The sequence below is a fragment of the Vipera berus genome (genome assembly GCF_964194415.1).
Source record: "Vipera berus genome assembly, chromosome: 7".
Lineage (NCBI taxonomy): Eukaryota > Metazoa > Chordata > Lepidosauria > Squamata > Viperidae > Vipera > Vipera berus.
In genome coordinates this window covers 27,565,052-27,589,740 of record NC_138209.1, presented here as the reverse complement: position 1 = coordinate 27,589,740, position 24,689 = coordinate 27,565,052, and the positions used below count along the sequence as shown (strand labels likewise).

Here is a 24,689-nt window from a genome sequence, read left to right as displayed (position 1 = left end):
TGTGATGTAACTTGATGATTATCCATTGGAAGGTATTTCTGCAGGAGGGAAGCACTTAGGAACATCACTTTAATTAGGAATAAAGCATAAGTGATGCAAATCTTGCATACACTCTAGTTCTAAATTATTAAACACAATTATACAGAAACCTATGTAACATTTTAATCTTAGCTTTATAATATTTGCAGTTAAAACATCTAACCTATTTAGGTCACTTTATAAATCTGTAAACATTCTTAATTATAACTGCTATAAAATGTTAGCTAAGTAGACAGACATTCACACACAAACATACACACAATCATGCCATCTGGTAAATATTTTTAACTTAAGAAGACAGTAGTGCAAAACCTACCTCAGTAATGGCTCTAGGAGATTGATTTACTTCTGGATTTGCATGGGGTTTTAATTCTAATCTTTCGGTATCTGATGCAATGCTGGAAACATCAAGTCTGGCAATTTTCTTATCTGAAGTAATTATTGCTTCTGAAGTCTGTGGTTGTGTGCTATCTACAACTGTCTTGGTTTGGGGTTGATTAGTATTTTTGTCATCAAGGTTATTCTCATTGTCTGAAGTTGACTGAGCTCTGTTTATTTCAGGACAACTGATTTCTGGCAAGCCATCCGGCTGTTCTGTTTCCACTGATCCTTCAACAGTTTCAGGAACTACTTCTATTGAAACAGGTTCTTTTGAAGCAGTGCACTGCTGAATAATTGAGGTTACCTGGCTATCGCACAAGTCATGATCCTCAATGGGTTTTGGAACACATTGTTCTGATGTAAGTGCCAGATTAGTCTCCTCTTTTAAATCAACAAAATCTTCATCTTCCTCCACATACACTTCTGGTGTTACATTTCCTAACATTTCTGGACTTTCTAGTGTTTCAACATTTTCTAAAGGTGATTGTGAATCAGTGGTACATATTCCTTTTTCTTCATGGCTTATTCCAGTAATTTCAGCAGTACAGTCTGAGCTCTGTTTTGTAATTTTGGCTTGTAGGGGAAGATCTAAACTAGGTGCTCCATTTAAATCAAGAGGTCTCTGAATATTTTCTGTTTTGGTTTTTTCTTTGTTTGTTTCTGAATTATTGTGTTCTTCAAAATCAGATAATCTGCTTTCATCTTTCAAAACACTATTGTTCATGCTTCTGTTGTCAGTATCAACTGAAGAAGTGTCAGCTTCTTTTTTTTCAAGATGATGGAGCTTCTCTGTAACTTCACCTTCTTTACTAATACCTGAAATTGTTCTAATAATGGATGATGGACCAGCAGTGCAGCATTTGTCTCCTTTCTCTTCATATTCCCTGAACATCCGAGAAAGGTTCTGTTTATGTATTTCAAAAGTTACCTTTTAAAAACAGAGCAGATGGAAATGTTTTAATTTTAAAATATTTAATATTTACGTCTTGCTACATTTCCCCAGTAATATGTAGAAGTTTACAGAGTAATTGTAAATGTATGTAACTATCACAGTATCCATATAAACCAGTTAGATAGCAATTAATATAATTTGGTCTAGTTTTAATGGAGTGAGTTTATGGTTTCATGGATACTGTATTTGCAAGCTACGACAAGTGATAGAATAAAAATACTTAATATATAAATAAACCCATATCACTCTGTAGACTGAACGCTTAACTATTATTTTTATATAGATAAGAGTTACCTCAAAATAAATCAATGTTCAATTCTAGAAGCACTTGGGCTGGAAAAAGCCATATATCATACCTTAGCCAGCCACATTTCCACACCTACTTATGAGCATCCTGTACTATATTCCTTTTATGTATTTATTGCAGGGCAACAAGTTTTAATATTAATCCATTTGTTTAGTTCCAACTGGATCTTTCCTTAAAGTGAAACTGAGTTCATTTCTTGGTCCAGGCATTGCCTATATGGTTGGTGGTACTTTATGGGGTTATTAACAGCTGCAATATCATTAACTGGATTCTTATTATGCAGCAAAGAAAAGAAGAGGAAGAGATTGAGGTAAATATGACTCAAAGGAACTATATCTCAGCACTAGAGGCATAGCAACACAAGGTCTCTTGCTGCTGCTGACATTTCAACTATGGATACTGAACACATAGTCTGCAAACACATTGTACTGAAATACCAAAACTAAAGAGACAGAAAAACATCAAATTGTGTTGGCAGCATAACCAACCTTGCAATCAAGAGCTGATTAGGCCAATCACAGTTCAAAGAGAGATCCAAATGTATAGTATACATATTCTACATACATATAATTTCAAATATACAATTTCTATCTGAGAAAAATTAGACATTAGGAACTACCTCTGTGATAGGCTGGGTCTATATAAATTATCATGCCAAAAACATTTATGCCTCCCTACTAAATTCAAGCCTTTATCCATCCTGACAATATCTTTAAAAACAGAGTTAAAATCATTTTAATTTGTAAATCTTCATGTCTGTACAAATTTTTTGTACATTGTGTTCTTACCACAGAATCATGATCATTAGGTCATGCTCTGAACAAGGTTTTTACCTATCAAGGTCACCATGGATACCTTTGCCAATGTAAACCTTTGACTGTTAATTTCTTTGTGAACAGGACAATTTTGAAATGATAAAAAATTATGAGAAGCAAATTCTGCCTTTTCAATTGGGAATTAGAATGTATACCATTTTCTAAGAAAGGTTTCCAGGCATGTCACGTTTCAATGATCTGCTATTTTTCCAATACTGAGTTGATATCAGGTAATTCTATCTATTTCACTCTAACATTCTTACCACTTCATCATTGTTTTATATATAGTAAATTCTGTATAGATAAACACTGTAAGATATAAATTATAATAGAGTATTTTTATACTCGGGATATTTAACATATATCTATCATACTTATTTTATATATAATTTAAACTTCCACACTGCTATAACAATTCATCTAACTAGTAGGACACAAAATATTGTTAAGATGGTAGGAAGCCTATGTTTTAATTTCATCATCAGCATCACAGAAAACAAAGAAAATGATGGTAAAATAAAATCTATAGTGATCTGAATTTCACAACAGCTCTTCCTGAACCAAAAGCGAATCAGTATTTTCTCCTAGTTGCTATCATGCATTTTTCCATTTTGTTCACTCTCTCTTATCTATGTCAGCAATATATATTTTTCATTCATCTTGACAAAGGTGCAGTGAACTGAGAAATATATAGCTCAATTTTTTAAGATTCATTTCCCAAAGAGCTAACCTAAGCCCTGCAGAGTTTTTCATCACCTAACTTGGTATCTGCAGCCTTAAATATTCTCTTAGGCAAACGAGTTTCAGGGCAATATGCTTTGACAAGGAAATTCATGGACAACTTCTCATTCAGTAACAGGGTACATATTCTATCCTGAATTTCTGTAAAATTGTATTGTTTAATGGATATATAAAAAAGGAACAAATCACAAGTTAAAACTTGCAGAACGTCTTTTCTGTAAAAACCAGCATTTTATTAGTAAAAGTACATTTAGTAAGCACAATTTCATTTTTCTTCAGCATGCTTATAAAATGGACAAAATGGCAAGGTCTTTAGAATTATTTGAGGTTAAAATATGTACGATCTCGAGTCCACTTTTCCATGAAGAACTCTCAAGGTACAGGTCAATATTCAAAGTAGATGAAATGATTGCAAACAACTTATGCTCAAACTACTAATCCTTATATCTATTACTTCTATCCTAAACAGCAGTAGCTACAAAATCAGATTTTACATACTGTAAATGTCTTGCAAAGGTTGGTTCATCAATATTTGTAGCAACAGATTGTGACAGTTGTCTCTGAGATTGTCTTCTAGCCATTGCTGCTTATTGACTACAGCAGAGTTGAAATGCTGGAAGCCTTAATTGCTTAGTATTTTGGACAGGAGTTGTAAGATTGTGAAAATGAGCTGAAAGCAGTACAACCTGGAAGAAATGCTTCTCTAGGGATGTGATCTTTGCCACTGAATATTGTTCTTTAGAATTCACTCTCTGCCAACCATATGAAAACAAAACTTAGAATCCCTGGCTTTCTATATTCAAAGATAGACTGCTACAGTGCTCTCCAGAATTCCTAAAGACATAAGACAGGTTGATCATTTGATTCTTCAAATATTTTCTAATCCATAAAAATCTGTGCCACAATTGTTAGTTATTTAAAAATACAAAATCTGTTCAATAGATCTGGCATCCACTGAAAATGATTTGTATTGCATATTAAGTTTTTATGGAGGAAAATATATATTTGTTATTCACATTAATAAATAAGGTAAATGACCCTTATTTTTTTTTGTGCCAAGACAACTGGATAATGTCATCCATTGTTTCACACAAAAAACATGTTTATTTTGGTCTCATGCTTTAAAATAAAAAGAAAATTAATGGCTTTAACCATTATCTGCATTAGATCCTGGTCCCTAATACCACTCAAACTGAGCATGACATGAATTCCGGTTGCTGTAAACCTGCACCGACAACTTGAAGCCTATTAGGTTAGCCAAGGGAATTTCACGTGTACCCTATCTTTAATTTTATACTTCCCTTTAGGTATTTGCAAATGTGCAACTGATAATTTAGAATTAATTACTAAGTATTGCTTTAAATTAGCTAGCTAAAAGGCCATTCATTAATCTTCACAACCGTGTGATACCTAATCTATAGCTATTTGCAACATTTGGAAAGCTCCTCTATGCACAACCAGTTAGGACAGTTTCAAGCTAATAAGTACAAGATTCCCTCTACCATTAATTTTAACTTAATTTGACATTCAAGCTCACTAATTGCTAGACAGAAAGATTAGAATGTACTACGAAAAGGCTATGATGATATATTTGGCACTAGAATCAGAGTATAAAAATGATGAAAAGTTAGCTGTTTATAACGATTTAGTTTTTGTTATTCAATGCATCTTTAGGGTATATCACATCAAAGATGAGGTCAAGATTCAAGGCAAAAGAAGACTGGGCATACACTTAAGCAAAAGAGCATTAATTTTGGAGGGTTCTTTTGTTTTAATTTTACAAGATTTCCTGGAAATTAACTTGTGTGCTACAAATCTCCATCAATAATACCTATTCAGCAAAAGTTTCTATTTTTTATCTTAATGAGAGCTTTATTGACCTGTTTTTCCACCCTCCTACAAGCAATGCTAACAGCTCAGACCTGGAAACTCTCCACACCATTCAGAAAACAAATCAAATTTGACTGTAGGCACCAATACCTGCTGAAACCAATCCCAAGGAATCAGTGAAAAAGAAACTGAGGTCCTGTATACACAAAAGCTTGGCACTTTCTCCAACATAACAAAGCATTTAGCCCCCACACTGGCAATCTATTTATTATACAGATCAAAAGACTGTTTTAAGTCCCAACATTGAATTTAACTGTCCGAACAAAAAGAATTTATGTTTACCATTACTATTGTAAAATAGTTTAACTGACAACATTAGTTGCGTCATTTTTAAGATGTATATTATGGAAAATGTTTTTCAAGACTACAAAACCTGTCATATCGATCAATTATGTTTTTCACAGAAATAATATATTCTATAAATGCTGCCAAAGTAGTTAAATAAAGGCAAACATTTGTATTTTAGTGATAGTGTACTTCCACAATGTATTTCAATCCTCAGTTATACCCTCTAACCTGTAAGTTATGTGTTGATAATGTGTATTAAAATCATGGAACAATACTAATTTTAATTAGTGTTTAAAACTTAACTCTGAGAGTTCATGATACAACAGTCTAATAGAGGCTAAGCTGGTTTAAATCTATCAAAGATAAAAGTCCACCTGGGAGCTCTATTTTTAGTATTATGCATAATGTTCCATTGTTTAAGAACTGGAATAGATTTACTAAAAAAAATACAAACAAATACTATGAGAAGATGCTGAGAGAAATGGGAACATTCAGCCTTGAAAAGAAAATACTGATGGGACAGGATGGGGGACATAGAACTACAGTAGCACTCTTCTATTATGTGGTTTTTAATACAAGATGATAGTAACCCACAGTAAGGACATGGACAAATAAATTTAAGACAGAGTATTTCAGAGATCTTCCTGGTGACAAAAGCACTAGCTATCAGGAAGTGCTGAGGTTTCTCTTCCTTTTCTAGATATCTCTCTCTCTCTCTCTCTCTCTCTCTCTCTCTCTCTCTCTCTCTCTCTCTCTCTCTCTCTCTCAGAACACACCCACCATTCAAAACACACTCCCACCCAATCAGAACACACTTAATCCCCCACCCAATCAGAGCACACCTCCACCCACAGAACACACCCCCTCTCGCAGTTTAAAAAAGAGGAACAAACAGCCACATGCTTCTCCCAGAAGAAGGAAGCTGAAGCCACCAGCCTGATGATGACGGATGGGATTCCGTCGAAACGTTGCTCCTACACCTTTAGTTCTACGCGGGGGAAAACCCGAATGACCAAAGATCCATATATATATATATATATATATATATATATATATATATATATATATATATATATATATATATATATATATATATATATATATATATATATATATATATATATATATATATATATGTAATTATTTTTTTTTTAGATTGCTAACAAAGAATTAAAGGGAGACTGATATGCATTTCAAACTTATTAGTTTTCATCAGTCAGCCATACCCTTCTGAAATTCGAACCTGGGCTGATTGCACATTAGGCAGTTGGTTTTTACCTCTTGAGCCACAGGATCTCTCTCGCTTTGTTAGCTTTAGAAGAAAGGGGAGATATGTGTCAAATACTTGTTAACTATTTAGATTACCTTGCTAGGCCCCAAACATGGGGCAAATCTTTATTTCCTGTTTCAGCCTATCTTGAAGGCCATCGAACAGGTAGTAGTCACACCGGTGACAGCTCATATTTCTGTAATTTTTTTTTTTTAGATTTTTTAGATTTAGATTAGATTTTTTTTAGATTTTTTAGATTTTTTTTAGATTTAGATCTAAAAAAAAAAATAATTACAGAAATATGAGCTGTCACCGGTGTGACTACTACCTGTTCGATGGCCTTCAAGATAGGCTGAAACAGGAAATAAAGATTTGCCCCATGTTTGGGGCCTAGCAAGGTAATCTAAATAGTTAACAAGTATTTGACATATATATATATATATATATATATATATATATATATATATATATATATATATATATATATATATATATATATATAGAGAGAGAGAGAGAGAGAGAGAGAGAGAGAGAGAGAGAGAGAGAGAGAGAGAGAGAGAGAGAGAGAGGGCATTCTGACAGATTAGCTTTTAATTTGCATTCCTGTTCTTAGAAGAGGATTACACTCAGTGCCACAACACCATGATTCCTTCAATGTCTTGAGTGATAATGTCTTAATTTCAGTATGCTTGTTATATAAAGATAATGCTCAAACTATTATCCATGCAGTTGTTGGGGATTCTAACCTGCACAGAAAAGCAAAATGGAGAAGAAATATAGTGTACGTATGCTTTATTACAAACTATGAGACAACATATGTCAGAGGAGTGGTGTTATACAAATGGCATTCAAAGCATGGATTCCCCAAAACTAGCACAAACATGCTTATGTTGGAGACAGCCTTCAATGAGCTTGTAGAATATAAACCAAAAGATATCAAAAAGACCAGTACCATTAGCATGGAATGCTGCATGTGGAATGGGTAAAACAACTAATTACAACAACCCCAGCCTGGGGTAGAAATGTAAAGTTAGTATCATAGGTGAAAGGAGTTCATATTTGAAACTTTAAGATGATCATACACGGTAGCTTCATATACATGCTAGAGAACAGGGAAGAGTGGAGTCCTATGGCACCCCATAAAACCAGACTGATTTCTCATCCTCACTACTACAGACTGAATTGAATATAGAACAAAACCATTGTATAACAAGGTCTCCAATGTCCAATCCCAGTCCAGAAAAATACTATGCTCAATGGTACTGAAAGCTATTGAGAAATCTAAAAAGACTAAAAAGGCTGCTGTTGTGTACTGGGTTTGTTGCGCAGGAATGAAGACGAGGCGAGTGAGTCAGCAAAGAACATGGTTTATTGCTTGCAGGATCTGAACTAGAGAACAGGGCTGAAGCTGCAGCAATTTATACCTTGGCCTCTAGGCGGCCAATAGGTTTGAAGCAACCTATTGCCGCCTAGGGGCAACCAATAGCAGTGCTGGAGAAGGTTTGTCTGAGATGCTGGGAGCCGTTAGCTAGCTCCCTGCTCTAGCAACCTACCAGCCGTTACCACGTGGTGTTAACCAGCAAGCCCAATACATTACACCCCTCCCCCCTTAGAACGAACAACACTATAGCAATAATAGAAAATAATTACAGCAATACTCTTACAAAGGCTTAACACTGATGTGAATAGATTCCACTTAGCAGCACAATTAAGTACTTACAACGTTATAGCTCCATTGTCTATTACAGTCTTGTAGGTCAGCATTAAATACAAGGTACATACAACATTATAGCTTTATTATTACCGAACAAAATCTTTCAGATAAGCAGGAGATTTGCGTGGCTTTGTGGAATGCCTGGGGGACCCAGGCATGTCCTGGCCTACCAGCTTGCCCGCCGGGCTGGGTAGACCAGTGTCTCTCAATTCAATTGATTCAGGCTGGCTTGGTGCTCTCTGGCTGGCCATTCCAGGTTGGCCCACCCCAGAGTCAGTTTGTTCAGCAGGGTTAGCACAGAAGCTGTAGCCATCAGGTTGGCTTTCTCCATCAGGGAACCCATGTTGCACGTCCGGGCTCCCCTCCTCTACGGCCAACTCCTCATTGCTTGGGCTGTGTGAGCCTTCATAGTCTATGCATGGGTTGGCTTGGCTGCTGGTTTGTGGACCTTGGTAAGGACTTGTGACGAAGTTCTCACTTTGTGGCCATTCTGGGAAATGCTTTATAAGCTGATCGATGTGGCGCCGGACAACTCGCCCACCCTCCAGCCCCACTTCATAAGAGAGGACACCTGATGTTTTAGTAATTTTTTCAGGCACCCACAAATTCCTATGCCCATAGTTCCTGGCCCACACCCCGTCACCCACTTGCAGCCCCCTCGGGATGCCTTTGAGTGTGCATTCCATGATTCCCTGAAAAATGCCCGGGGCTACACTGACCCCAAATTGCAAGCACTTTATTCTGAAAGCCCCCCTGTGGGTCACAATTGTCTGTGCTGCAGCCATGGCCTCATCAACAGGTAGTTGCTGATAGGCCTGCGCCAAATCTAATTTTGCAAAAGTGGTGCCACCCTGCAAAGATGCCAAGATGTGGCTCACCACGGGACTGGGTATGCGTGCTGTTTAAGGGCCCAGTTAATTGTCCATTTGTAGTCTGCACATATTCTGACTTCCCCGTTGGCTTTAAGTGGTGTTACAATAGGAGTTTCCCACTCCCCACCATCTACTGGTTGCAACACGCCCTATTCCACAAGCTTGTCTAGTTCCATGTCTATTTTGTGCTTGAGGGCAAAGGGGACCCTGAGAGGCTTAATCCTGACGGACACCACGTTTGGATCTAATTTAAATGCTATTGGCGGGCCCGTGTAAGTTCCTAGGGCTGAATCAAATACGTGTGAAAAGTCCTCGCAAACTGACGCTAGACTCGCGACTTGTGTCCGGTTGATACCGGTTACTTGGATGCCTAGTGCATCAAACCAATCGAGCCCAATTAGGCTCGTTCTCTGGCCCCCTACTACAACAACATCCAGGTGCCCTGAAAACCCTTTAAATTTAACGGCCAAGGTGGCTTCACCCTTGACTACAACTTTTGTGTTCTGGAAATCTGTTAAAAGTATGTCAGAGGGCCTCAGCTTGGCCCATCTCCTACTGCGACTGCACACACAATTAAATGTGTCCAGTGAAATAATGGAAACGGCGGAGCCTGTGTCCAGCTCCGTCTCACAGGGAACCCCTTGCAGCTCCACCTGAAGTTTATATTTGGGTTTACTCTGTTGGGCCACAGTACGGCAGACACTTCTACGGCTTGAGCAAAACCCCACACTGAACGGCCCCAGGGCCCCGGTACTTCTCCTGGTTGGATCTTCTGACTGGCAATTCGATGGCCAGTCCCTCTGGCGACCTCTGCAAACAGATGCGATGTGGCCGGTTTTTCCGCAGGCCCAGCACATGGCTGTCTGGAACCTGCAGTCCGAGCGTTGGTGGTGGCTGCCACAACCTGGACATCTAGGCAAGAGATCTGCCTTGTAAGAAGTCTCTTGCTACTTGCTGCTGCGGGGCTGTTGTTCGGGTTGTCTGTGCAACTTATCGACTTTGGCGTCTTCTTCGGAATCCTCGGTGAGTTCTGTGTCCTCGTGGTGGACAGCTTCTTCACGTAGCATCATTCTGGCGGGCCGGATCATTCGGACAGCTCCACCGGCAGCTTCAACCACCATGACTTCGTTCTGGGCATCGGGCGAACAACAGGACTTCTCTTGCAAAAAGTTTCTGCTGCAGCTCTCTGTTGCGGAGGCTGCAGACGAGCTGGTCTCGAAGTCGCTCTTCAACGTCTGAAAATCGACACAGGCATGCGGCCTGCCTCAAGACTGCAATCTACTCGGATGCGGTCTCTCCCGGCTGCTGTATTCGTTGTTCGAAGGCGTAGCGCCATGTAATCTCCGACATCTTTGGTTGGAAGTGTTCTCCGAGCTTCTTCTTCAGTTCAGCATAGGAGACGGATTCCAATGGTGTGAGCGCGAACAGGTATTCGGCCAGATCGAATGTCGCTGGGCTGCACACACAAAGCAGTGTGGTGGCCTTCAGTCCGTCCTCTGCGACCTGGTTCGCCCGAAGGTAATTCTCTATCTGGGACAGGTACGAGGGCCATCCTTCTGGTTGTTTGATGTCGAATTCTTGCAGCCTTCCGACCTTGGGCATTCTGCTGGTCTTCGTGGCTGGATCTCAGCGTCTTCGGCTCCTGCCTCTCCGTTGCCCAGGGACTGGTTCTCTGAGTGCGTGGTCGCTAGCGTGGCTTAGCTAGCCGACCGTAGGGGGGGATTTTGCTTTCCCACCAGGCGTGCGCTGCCTCTCCCCTAGTGACTTTCAGCTTTGACAGAGAAGCAGGATCCTAACTTTGTCACCAGTGTTGTGTACTGGGTTCATTGCACAGGAATGAAGACAAGGCGAGTGAGTCACCAAAGAACATGGTTTATTGCTTGCAGGATCTGAACTAGAGAACAGGGCTGCAGCTGCAGCAATTTATACCTTGGCCTCTAGGCGGCAGCCAATAGGTTTGAAGCAACCTATTGCCGCCTAGGGGCAACCAATAGCAGCGCTGGAGACAGTTTGTCTGAGATGCTGGGAGCCGTTAGCTAGCTCCCTGCTCTAGCAACCTACCAGCTGTTACCACGTGGTGTTAACCAACAAGACCAATACATTACAGCTGCCCTGCATCATCCAAGTCCTGACATATGCCATTCAGGAGAGCAAACAATGCTATCTCAGTCCTATGTCCGGACCTGAATCCTATGTGAAACTATATGAAAGGTTGAGAGGAAGGACTTTCTTTCTGCTTCCTTCTGAGCAGAAAGAAATCCTAAACAAGAGATGTCTGTCTAAAAACAAAAATCAATATAAGGCCAGGGTAGGAACAATGATGGTTTATAGAGTTAGTTTATACAGACAGAAACAGAGGTTTCATTGTAATAAAATAAATTTGATTAATTTCTTTTTCATATTTCTATATTCTATATTTCATATTTTAATTTTTTAATTTCTTTTTCTTTGGGGGGAAGGTTGTATAACATTGCTTCCTTAGAAAGAGTATGCTTATTAGCTTGTGATTCTAATAAAAGGAGGAATATGGCTTCTTATATGTCCTTACAGCATATTAGATACAAAAGAAAAAAATGGTGAAACTGAGAAAAAAGGGGTACAGTTAATAGCTGATATATCCCATCTACAATGAGGCCAATTATTCTAGTGGAACAAGAAACTGCTAGCCATAGAAGCTATAGCTACATATACACCTAGCATTTTTTGCATACAAATTATGTGTTCTATCAATCACTAATGGTAGTTAATCCTTAAGAGAAGTCTTCACTTCTCACTATTCTTAATCAACTTTTTTATTTGTCCACTATGCTGGTTCTAAATTGTGAGAGGGTTTTTGTTTTTTGACAATACCTAAATTGGGTGAATTTTGTGTGGTTTGTTTTTACAAAGAGAGAAAGAAAGCAACTTCCTGAATTATAATGAATACAGTTCATTACAGTGAAAGAAAAACTTATTTGATCACCTGCTGATTTTGTACGTTTGCCCACTGACAAAGAAATAATCAGTCTGTAATTTTAATGGTAGGTTTATTTTAACAGTAGAGACAGAATAACAACAAAAAAATCCAGAAAAATGCATTTTATGAATTTATTTGCATTTTAATGAGTGAAATAAGTATTTGATTCCCTATCAATCAGCAAGATTTCTGGCTCCCAAGTGTCTTTTATACAGGCAATGAGCTGAGATTAGGACCGCTCTCTTAAAGGGAGTGCTCCTAATCTCAGCTTGTTATCTGTATAAAAGACACCTGTCCACAGAATCAAGCAAGCAATCAATTAGATTCCAAACTGTCCACCATGGCCAAGACCAAAGAGCTGTCCAAGGATGTTAGGGACAAGACTGTAGACCTACACAAGGCTGGAATGGGCTACAAGACTATCGTTAGTCAGCTTGGTGAGAAGGTGACAAGAGTTGGTGCGATTATTCACAAATGGAAGAAACACAAAATAACTGTCAATCTCCCTCGGTCTGAGGCTCCATGCAAGATCTCTTCTCGTGGAGTTTCAATGATCATGAGAACGGTGAGGAATCAGCTCAGAACTACATGGGAGGATCTTGTCAATGATCTCAAGGCAGCTGGGACCATAGTCACCAAGAAAACAATTGGTAATACACTACACCATGAAGGACTGAAATCCTGAAGTGCCTGCAAGGTCCCCCTGCTCAAGAAAGCACATGTACAGGCCCATCTGAAGTTTCCCAGTGAACATCTGAATGATTCAGAGGAGAACTAGGTGAAAGTGTTATGGTCAGATGAGACCAAAATTGAGCTCTTTGGCATTAAGTTGTTGTGTTTGGAGCAGGAATGCTGCCTATGACCCCAAGAACACCATCCCCACTGTCGAACGTGAATGTGGAAACATTATGCTTTGGGGGTGTTTTTCTGCTAAGGGTACAGGACAACTTCCCTGCATCACAGGGACGATAGACGGGGCCATGTACCGTCAAATCTTGGGTGAAACGTCCTTCCCTCAGCCAGGGCATTGAAAATGGATCATGGATGGCTATTCCAGCATGGCAGTGACCCAAAACACACAGCCAAGGCAACAAAGGAGTTGCTCAAGAAGCACAATTAAGGTTCTGGAGTGACCTAGCCAGTCTTCAGATCTTAATCCCATAGAAAATCTGTGGAGGGAGCTGGAAGTTTGAGCAGCTAAATGTCAGCCTCAAAACCTTAATGACTTGGAGAGGATCTGCAAAGAGGAGTGGGACAAAATCCCCCTGAGATGTGTGCAAACCTGGTGGTCAACTACAAGAAACGTCTGATCTCTGCGATTGCCAACAAGGGTTTTGCCAGCAAGTACTAAGTTATGTTTTGCGAAAGGGTCAAATACTTATTTCACTCACTAAAATGCAAATCAATTTATAACATTTTTTGAATGTGTTTTTCTGGATTATTTTGTTGTTATTCTGTCTCTCGCTGTTAAAATAAACCTACCATTAAAATTATAGACTGGTCATTTGTTTGTCAGTGGGCAAATGTACAAAATCAGCAGGTGATCAAATATTTTTTTTTCCTCACTATATTTTAGAAGAGACTACAGCAAGGACAAGTATAGTAGGGCTGCCCATCAACATAAGAAGAAATAGGAGATATTACTTGCTATCCAACCTAACAGTTCTATGTTACTCCCTTACCTTCTAAGAGGCTTTGGTGTTTTGTGAACCTGTTTTGAGAATATGGGGAAGTTTAGCTGCATTACAACAATTCCCTAAAAGTAGCAAATTTCCACTTATTTGGGGACTAGTTAAATATACTTGTAGTGTTTGATCATTTTATCACTTTGATTGAATATCAGCAAATGCCATACTAGTATGGACTGAATATTCATAGAAATATTCAAAATATTTCTTTCTATAATTACAACTATAGGTCAGTAGCTCTTACATAACATTTTTCTATTGCACAAAATTTATTAAATCTGTATTATTCTTTAGTATCCAGCTTAAGCATTTCTTCTAAATTTAAGGCTCTTATTTTGACTTTCTGTACTTTCACAATTCTGATCTTTAATTATATGTCTTATAATTTCTAACCATTCCAGTCCAATTTAACCTGACATTTTTCCTATACCTTCTATTTTTATCTTTTCTTCTGCTCCTCATTTATGCTTCAAAGTCATTCTCATGAAACAATAGAAATTTCTCAACTTTTTTTTTTATTTTAGACATATGTAAAAACATACTCTTATGTTTTCTCTCTTTTTCCCTTAGGTGCCTTTAACTAAAGTAGTATGGACCTTTTGCAAATTACAGCTCAAGAGTCACTAGGGTGTTTTTAGTGTGCTATTTCTTTATTTTTCCACTTTATATTCTATACTTCTTTTATTCTATTTTGAAGTTAATACTGAGTGTTTTACATTTTGACCAATCACTTAACTTTAAACAGCATAATTGAAATATATGAGTTGTCAATCCAAAAATATCATTTTGATAATAAAAGCCAACATATATAAGCGGGAACCTCTGATGCTGTAGAAAGTTTAGGGGGAGTCCTGCAGATATATTGAGGGGTAAATGCATTTTCACTGTTAAGGAGTCTACCCGCTAAGGATATGAGATAGCTGTGTAAGTAAAGGGTTATATGTTAATTTTTTTTCATTGTCTTTCCAATCACGGCCCAAAATTTTATTCTTATTTTACAAGACTATTTTCATGTTTTAAATTCTGAAGGTTTATATGAATTCTAATTCTACTGCTTCTTTTCCTCAAGTTATTCCATTGGGATAAGAACATCCCAAGCCTTCAAGGTCTGCCATTTTCAAGCTCTATGTGGCAAATTTACGGATTTCAATATTCAGCCATCCTCCTTTCATGCCTTCAGACTCTTTAATCTTTCCCCATAATTCAATACAACCAACAAATCATTTTTGCTGGTCTTCTCTTTTCAATTTGTCTGCATCTGCAGGCTTGGGCAAATCAAGTAAATAACTATAATTCAACTTAATTTTATGGACATCAGTTTCACTGAGTGATTATACTTGGCATCTTATTCAATCTTATACTTATACTATATACAAAATATTAAATAGAAAGCTAAAGTTTATCCCTTGTTTTAATTTATTGGATTTGAATTCTCAATTCTTGGGGGATAAGTAATTTCTAAAGGCTATGTAAATATAGTCAAAACTTAAAATTACATGTGACTTAAATTAATGTATCAATAAATATTTTAAATATACGTTGATACATTATTCAAATTGCAACAGAAAAGTAAATATAATTTATTCATTTTGGGATTAAAAATAAATTATCCAGATTACTGCCAAGATATATTTTCAAAAAATAAATTCACTTTAAGAGGTTGTAAGGATTTAGCAAAAGTAAAGAAGACATAAACATGGTGAAACTGGAGAAATGTTAGAATAATTTATCACAATAGGAAGATAGCTTCTATTTGGGTTCTTTTGTGGTTAATTCTGCTTAGGACTAATACAGAAACTAGACAATAAAATCAAGTTATTTTACACAGTATATAATAAAAAGAGCAGAAATGAGAGGGAGGAAAGATATAAAAATACTGATTTTTTTTTAAAAAATCAGAGCATTACAACAGGCTTTAGCTATAATAGGATTATGTACACCTTCAAATCCTGACAGCAAAAGAAACCTAGGTAGTACAATTATGCCACAAAAGCCATCACTGCTTATAAAGCTAGTACTGCAGTTGGAAAAGAGGCTACAGTGACAAACGGCTTCCCTGCTACAAAGGTGGCAGGAAATCTATCAAACTGGACAATAAAATTGCAATTGAGTTTCTTTGGCTTTTTATAGCAGCTCCATGTATCTTGATGTGCAGCTCTGCAAGATCTATCCAATTTTGCAACACTAGTTCTTTCTACACAAGCTCTTTACCAAAAATAAAATTATATAGTAGAGTATGAATAGACAGTGGCTGATGCATAAATGAAATAGAGCTAAATTATAAATTAAGGCATACAAGTTTTTTAAAAAGCAATTACTGTGACACAGTTTGAGGAATTTTTTTCTTATGAATTTGAATATATTGAAACCCTACAAAAATGCATACTTACTCAAACTAACACTTCCAGAAAATTCAGAATTCAGTAACAATTTTAAGAAAGTTTTGAGGATCCTTGTCTTCAGAACATTTACAGAGAAATTTTATTAAAACAGGTTATTTTATTACTAACTCTAGTCCCAATATCCAGGGTGGTATATAAAGAAAAACCAAATGATGAGAAATAATATGACAGTTTCAACAATATACGTTACAATATAATTGACCAATGGATAGGATAAATCTTAGTTCATGCAGGTGATATATCATAAGGATAATTAAAGTGAATTAACCTGAATTCAACAGCACACATGCCATGTAACTTGCATTGTTAAGACAGAAATGGAAAAAAGTGGCTGATCTAACCCAATTATTTAAAAAATGTATGTATATGAAAACTGACTGGATTAATGGTTGAGACACCATTTTGCACTATCATAAGTTGACAAGAACAATGAACTCTGGCAATAAACCCCATACAAAAAAAGCTGTTTGATTCTTCTTATCCTTAAAATGTTCCACCATCACTTAGCCATTCCACTTTACACCTGACTGGGACCAAGCCTGGCTGAAAGTGGCATGCAGAGACCGTCTCAAATGAGTATAAAAATACATAAACTAGTAATGAAAACAGTATTCTTAACAAAAATTATTTTTTATAATTTTATTGGATTGAAAAATGAAGTGATAAACTTAATATTAATTTAAATAATAGTTTCTCATGTCAGAATATGTAGACTATCAAAATCTATGTAATGCAGAAACTGAAGTGTTGATTCTTATAACATGTCTAGTATGTGACACACACATACATATATAATATATACATACACAACACACATGTATGTATATATGTACTAGTTGGCATCCATTCATATGATAAGATCGTTTTATATCAAAACAGTGCAGTCCAAAATTTATAGAATTATTAACAATGTTAATATTTATCTTCATACAAATGTCTATCAACTCATAAACAAATGTTCGTGTTGTAACATTTGCTTATAAGCTGTATGGAAACCTTGAATCAGCATTAAATTGATGTCAAGTGTCTAATACCAATGAATTTAAAACTGAGTAGTCGTATATTAACGATGAAAAAATAGCTACGTAATTAAAATTTATTATGAACAAAACAGGAAAGAAAGCACACTAGAAAACAGTTATCTTCTATAAACTATACACAATTTAAGAAAATTATCAATGTTAATTTCAACCTCTACAATTCAAAAGAATAAAATGCAAATTAAATATTAATCCAGAATCTTAATTATGAAACAGAATTCATAAATACCTTTTAAATACAATCTATGTAAGTAAAATCATAACCTGGAAAGAGAGTATCTGTTGTTTCACTTTATAAATATGATGGTCTTGTAAGGCATCGACATCCACATAACTGAAAGAACAATTTTTGTACCTGAACTGTGCCATCAGCACACCAAGTGTCCCATAATTCATGGTATAACGGTGTGTGTGTGTGTGTGTGTGTGTGTGTGTGTGTGTGTGTGTGAGAGAGAGAGAGAGAGAGAGAGAGAGAGAGAGAGAGAGAGAGAGAGAGAGAATTTTTCTTACACTGTAAATCTCCATATGGAAATCCACCCAGAGCTGTATTAAAAAGGTTTGGGGGAATAGAAGAAGGAACCACCGTGGCAACCACTGAAACTTTACTCTAAAATCTGTTTTTCAGTTGAAAAGAGGTTACCCCCATTAGAGAAAAATTCTTTACATCACAATTTTATTATAGTTATAAAAAATATACTATTAATAGCAGGAAAATTGTTTTATTTCTTATTCAAGAAGAAACCTTCTAACAACCTTTCTTCTCTTTGTTTGGATGGAAACAGCTTTCACTTCAGTTTCATCAGACTGTAGTAATTTGTATTAAGGGCATCATTCTAACGTACAAATAGGCAAGGTGCGCCACCTTGTGTTTCAAATTCATATGGTTCAACTGCACAGGCAGTTCATAATAAAACATCAACTGATCATCTACTTAGCTACTCATACCATTGGTACATGAAATTGCACAAGGATTGCACCAAATATTTTTAATTATTGCTTTATTGAATATTGACACCTGCCCTTATTTTGTTCTCTCTAGTTAAATTCAGTGAAAATTTTCTTTTTACTAAACCCACCAAATTGCTCTTCAAAGTTCTTGAAAAAAATCAGAATTAGAATTGTTTTTGCATAACTCACCTTTGAATGTGTAATTGCTAGGGTATCCACCCAAACACGCCAGCCACCCCATTCATACTTGATTGCATGATAAAGTAGTATTCGAAAAATGGCATACACCATTTCTGTTATCTTCTGTTCATCAGAGCTTTGGGGATTAAAATAGCAAAGGGAAAGCATCCATTCCTGCCATACAGAACACTGTAATAAACTCCTGAAAAATTGCAAACACATATTGAAAATTCACTTTGAAGAAAGCAGGAAAATACAACTCAAAGACAACATTAATAGGAACTAATGACATTAATAAACACTTGATACAGCTAGTAATTGAATAAACCATGTGAAAGATTTAAGACCAGTTCTTAGTTTAAAAACAATTTTTAATCATGCAGGTTGAAGAAACAGCTTTCTAAGCTACATTATTATATAGATATAGATATAAAATGATCCTACCTCCTATTCTCCCTGCTGCTATTAAAAAGCTTAATCATGTCTGATAGGAAGACTCGGTGGACTTCCATGGTTTCTGAGCATGGCGGAGAATTACGCACCAAAACAGCAATAACTTTCAGAAACTCTGGAAAAAAATAACAATTTTAAAAATCAACATGAAAATAAGATTTTCATCTCCCTCATTCTAGTTCCTCTTCCTTCTTCCCAAGTTAAACATTATTACATGGGTATATAACAAGAAGCAAAGTATAATTTTTTTGGAATTATTCCTGGAACATTTCCTACAGTGCTTTCATTAACAAACTGGATTATATGTATTAAATAAGGGGAGAAGAAATATTGGTTCTTGAAATACACCTTTGTATCCTTTTTCCTTGTATCTTTATTCTGGTTTGGCATCCTGCATCTTAAAATTCAATTTAACCATACAGCAACCTGAAAACACTCAATAGTTTTATTAATTGCTTTCTGGGCCCAAGTGACAAGAGAAATCTTACTGGTGAGTTTCCCAAGGGCATCTGGGAATGTTTACTAAGAGACAGAAATCAGATAAGCTGGATAGTATATATTTATAGATGGATAATTATTGCATCTTCAAATATACTTTTATAGCAGAACATATTTTCAATTAAGACAGAATATTACTAAATTCAGACCAAAACCTTATGCTGTACAGATAGTCCTTGACTTACAACCGTAATTGAGCCCAAAATTTATATTAGGGCGAGATAATTGTTGTGAGTTTTGCCCCACTTTACAATCTTTCTTGCCACAGTTGTTAAGTAAATCGTTGCAGTTGTTAAATTAGTAACATGGCTGTTAAGTGAATCTGGCTTTCTCATTGACTTTGCTTATCAGAAGGTTGCAAAAGGTGATCACATGATCCCAGGACACTGCAACCAACATAAATATGAGTCAGTTGCCAACATCTGAATTTTGATCACATGACCATGGGGATGTTGTAACAGTCATAAGTGTGAAAACAGTCGTTAAGTCATGTTTTTCAGTACAGCTGTAAACTTCAAATGGTCACTAAATGAACTATTGTAAGATAGTATGGCTGCTTTCCTCAGAAAAAGATAAAAGGATCAGTTCCTTAAAAAAGCTGTAAACATGATCATGTCCATAGCTGCCCCAAAGCACTTTCTGGGATTAAAATCCAAAATAATAAACAATTCTAGATTTACTATTTTCTGATATAGCAATCCTATTCAGATGTTTAATTGAAAGAGGTAATAGGTAAAATAATAATAAATATTTAAGGCCTCCCAATATAGAACAACAATAATGAAAGACTGCTAGGCTGGAATCATATTCACCTAAACCCTGTTGCTTCCCTACAAATAAGAAGCCCTATAAAATGTGTTTCTAGACTGCTAATCTGAATGAACATGCTTAAAGGCCTATTGCAGGGTTACAGCTACACAAAGCTGCTGATTATGGGACTTCTGTATATTGCCTTATTCCTCTGTATATAACCTTTTTACCTCTCATTTGCACATGTTAACAGCTCTCATATTAATAAAAAATAAGTTAATTAACCATTCCACAGAAGAGCTTTCAGGTATCTGAGAAACTGAAGCATCAGGCCAGTTTTTTTGCCCAGCACTGATACAGTTAATTTAGAACGGAAATTAATAATGAATTTAATTTCCAGTGAAGTCATATCAACTTAGGTAGTCAGATTTATGCTAAAATTGAAATTGTTACTGAAGACCTTTTCCTAAAAAAAACCCTTTAAAAATACTTCAAGTAACAACACTTCCCAAAGTAGCAAATGTTAGATTATAAAAGCAAACATAAATATAAGAAATATGCTTTCTAGTACATTTTTTCCCTTTTTGAAACACATAAAGCACAATTTACAGGCTCTCTATAGTTTATCTGAAAGAAATATAGATGCTTACGGGGATTTTGTATTTTCACTGTTGAATCTGGGTCAGGATGCTGTTTATGCATCACTTGTGTACAAATCTGCTCAATAAGTATCTGATTAAAAAGGGGGAAAAAGGACATATTAAGAAAAATCTAATACTGAAATAGTTTCAAACCATTCAATTAAAAACAGACAAATTCTGATCTTTAAAATAACTATATCAATAAGTAAAATTAACTTTAGGTGGCAAGCAGCAAAAATGATGATTGAGGAGACAGGAAAATGGACCGGACCAACTACGAGATCGAGGATAAGACAGCAAACTGCTGCGATTGACACGGTGAGCACACCTGAGAGGCCACCAGCTGGAGCAAACACACAAAGTCGGACTATGATGGTGGGGACAGTGACCATGTGGCAACATCAGATGGTCTGATGCTATATGACAGGCATGTTCAGCCGGCGGGGCAAGCGGTGGGAGGTAGAGCGGCAAGAGCTAGGCGGATGCCGGCCAGAACAACCAAACTGAGATCAACACATCCAATCATATGCAGGAGGCGGACTGATGGACCTATTATGTGCTCAATGGCCAAATTACAGAAACGTAAAGGTCTATATAAAACAAAGTCTCTCTCTCTCTCTCTCTCTCTCACACACACACACACACACACATATCAATACATCATATCATACCATTCTAAAATTTATGTTCATAATATTGAAAGATCTGTTTGACTATAGAAGTATTATTTTAATTAAATTAAAAATTTTATTCAAATTAAGTACTGAATTATTAATTTTGGCTTTTCAACTTAAGCATATGTTTGTAACATTTATGTTTGTTAACTAGTATTTCTCTGAAATAGAAACAAAATTTTTTTATCACCTCGAACATATCAGTATAAATTAAATCATCTCAGCTACATATTTTAAGTCTTTTACCTCAAAAAGTACATTGTAGGTAGTCATAGAAATTAAGTTTGTTTGAAGCGTAAGCCTCTCAGTCAGAAGAGAAAACAGTCCATGTCCAAGCATAATTTCTGCTTTCCTCCTAAAATTATATGGAAAATTAAATAATAATAAATAACCTGTTGAATGTATTTTTGGAGAACTATCACTTTCAGTATTTAAATGAAAACTATTCTCCTTTTCTTCCCCATACTCATTTATTTTATGCTTACGCTTAGCTTATGCTTAGGTTTGTAGCTAATTTTTGTATTATGAAAAAGGAAAACTATCAAGTTTCATCTCAGAGAGATTTCTTAATAAAAAAAATTAGTGTTCTGGTAGAAATTTAATCTAAATAGTCAAATAATCAAGTCTTTATAAAATAAATTGAGACATGCAACACAACTGCTTGGGACCCCTGCTTTGCTTCTAAGTTTCAAAAGCTTGTTAACACCTTGCTATGTCTATATCAGAAACAAAGAACGGTTAATAACTTCCAAAGAACCCATAATATGCAAATCAAATTTAGGGGTAAAGATGTGGCTCTGCCAGTTGGCTTGGGGCTCCCAGTAGATGAACAGCACAATGGAGATCAGTTGATCAAGTAACACTTCCCCTCATCCTCCCCATGTGTCCATAGGTTTTAATGTTTGACTTTAATTACTTTTTAAATTTTATATGTATATACATATTTTTATGACTGTAAGCCCCCCAGAGTTACCCTATGGTAAGATGGGAAGCCAATAAATTTTAGAAATAAATAAATAAGTAAATAAATTTAAACTATGTTATTATGTTCTAGCTTCTTTGAAAGTCATAACAGATTTACAAATTATGGTTAAGTACAGCACTAAATAATTAACTAATAACAATATAAAATCAGTTACAATTACAGCAATTCACCTATGACCATTAATTTAACATTGGCTTTAAGTTACAATGGCCTCAAGAAAAATGACTTATGACCTGACTTCAAAGGTATGACCATTGTACCAGCCCCACATTCACATGATCATAATATAAGCACTTGGCAACCAGTTTGTATTTACGATGGTTGCAGTATCTTGTGGTCACACAATCATGATTTGCAACCTTCCTAGCCAGGTGCTGAGAAGCAAAGTGAATTGGGAAAGCTGGATTCACTTAACAACAGTGTGATTCCTTTAACACCATGCAATTCACTTAACAACCATTGTAAAATGGTCGTAAAATTTGGTCTGGTCATGTGATGTCTTGCATAATGATTGCATTCTCCAGTCCCAAATGTGGTTGTACATCGAGGACTACTTATAGAAAACAATCCCAAATTTTTTTTTAAGGATTTAGATGTTTTTTATGGTTTACTATTGTTTCCAATACTTACTTGGGTGCCAGATGCTTTAAAAAGTAGCCCATCGCCTTCAGTGCTTGTACTCTGATCCCTTCACTTTTGGAAGCAAGAAGCTTGTAGATAACACTAAACAAAAGATTTTTTAAAAGTCATAGAGTAAGAATGACTAAAATAATTTACTTAGGCAACAATCAAGCTACGCTTACAGAATAATACTTATTGTATACAGTGATAGCTAAAACAATCCCATATATTACTGAGATACTTGTCCCACTGAATCAAAATGGAGAAAAAATATTCATGATCATCTCAAATCCTACTCCTATTAATGGAAAAGAGAATTTATATAGCAAAGGATCACAAACAAGAAAGACAGGGAAGTTATTAGTTCAAAATGACAAATGCAAATTATCAAGGAATTGCGCAGCAGCTGTCCAGATGAAGTCGGAGACACTGACAGAAACTTTCAGTCTTTTATTTAAATATAAATGTATTTATTATTTAAATTTACAGCAGTCTTTGTCATCATCCAGAAAAGGAAGAACATAAGATAGTCAGGAACACAGCAACATCATGAGGTAAATCTAAAACAGTATACAGAACACACAGAAGAAAAAAAGGAGAAAAAAGGGAACTCCCCCTTTATACCTACAACAACCAATCATAGTGCAGATTGCATCATGCACGAGTCAGCACTCTATAACTAATCAACTACAATATGTTCTGACCTATTGTTCACTTTACTGTTCCAGCTACTAAATTCAATATCCTAACAGAAATATTTATTGAAAATAATAGAAAATATTTTTAAAAACATAGTTTTTGAAGTATATAGAGAACACAAACTAGAGACCATATATTTGCAGCCTTTTTCTAGTTTACAATGTTAGATAAATATTTATTAATGTGTCTATATTCCAGGTGATGGATTGAATATATCAGTCTCTTTGAGAGAAAGTTATGTTAACTATAATATTTAACATATGTCCCTTGCTGGTCATATGACAGCATCCAGAAAGGTGAGGGGAAAAAGTACAGGTAGTCCTCCATTTACAACCATAATTGAGCCTACAATTTCAGTTGTAGGTTGTTACAGTTGTAAACTAAGTCACCATGTCACCAGATCAGATTTTTATGAACTTTTTTCATTTCGAACAATAAAGGTATTAGCAACCAGTAACAAAGCTATTTCTCAGTAAATACACACACACAATAGACAGAGAGAGAGAGAGATAGAATGAGAGAGAGATGATACATGGATAGAATTAGTTTCAAGCTACATTCTTGAATATGAATTCACAAAAGATCTGTAACTTGCTGTTTTATACAAAGTAACCCCCATATTAATATGTAACAAGACATTTATCTGACAAGACATCCAAAAATTCAACTGATTATTGTCATTTCTACTGAAATTTAGTTCTTACCGTAATCCATTCCTCTGATCAAAAGCAGGAATCATAGAACTGGGGTGCTCAGACATGAGAGCAACAAGCAATTGCAAAACATCCATTAAATTTTCATCCTAAGTATAAAGAAACTCATGTTAAAGCTGATACTGAAATTCAAACTTTGCAGATTTTTATCAATTTGTGAATTACACTATAT

The 24,689-nt window shown here is 36.0% G+C and overlaps 1 protein-coding gene across 4 annotated transcripts in view; it reads right to left on the bottom strand.

The window, feature by feature from the left end:
- Positions 1 to 24,689, bottom strand: part of LRBA (LPS responsive beige-like anchor protein) — a 370,944-nt gene that overhangs the window by 291,324 nt on the left and 54,931 nt on the right. For all 4 annotated transcript variants that reach the window (XM_081332066.1, XM_081332069.1, XM_081332068.1 and 1 more), the window contains 7 exons: positions 24,509 to 24,606; positions 23,115 to 23,207; positions 21,746 to 21,854; positions 20,835 to 20,916; positions 18,928 to 19,051; positions 18,493 to 18,685; positions 356 to 1,348 (listed from right to left, as the gene is read on the bottom strand). In XM_081332066.1, the coding sequence (XP_081188192.1) occupies positions 356 to 1,348; positions 18,493 to 18,685; positions 18,928 to 19,051; positions 20,835 to 20,916; positions 21,746 to 21,854; positions 23,115 to 23,207; positions 24,509 to 24,606 (1,692 nt within the window). The remainder of the gene's footprint in view (positions 1 to 355; positions 1,349 to 18,492; positions 18,686 to 18,927; positions 19,052 to 20,834; positions 20,917 to 21,745; positions 21,855 to 23,114; positions 23,208 to 24,508; positions 24,607 to 24,689) is intronic.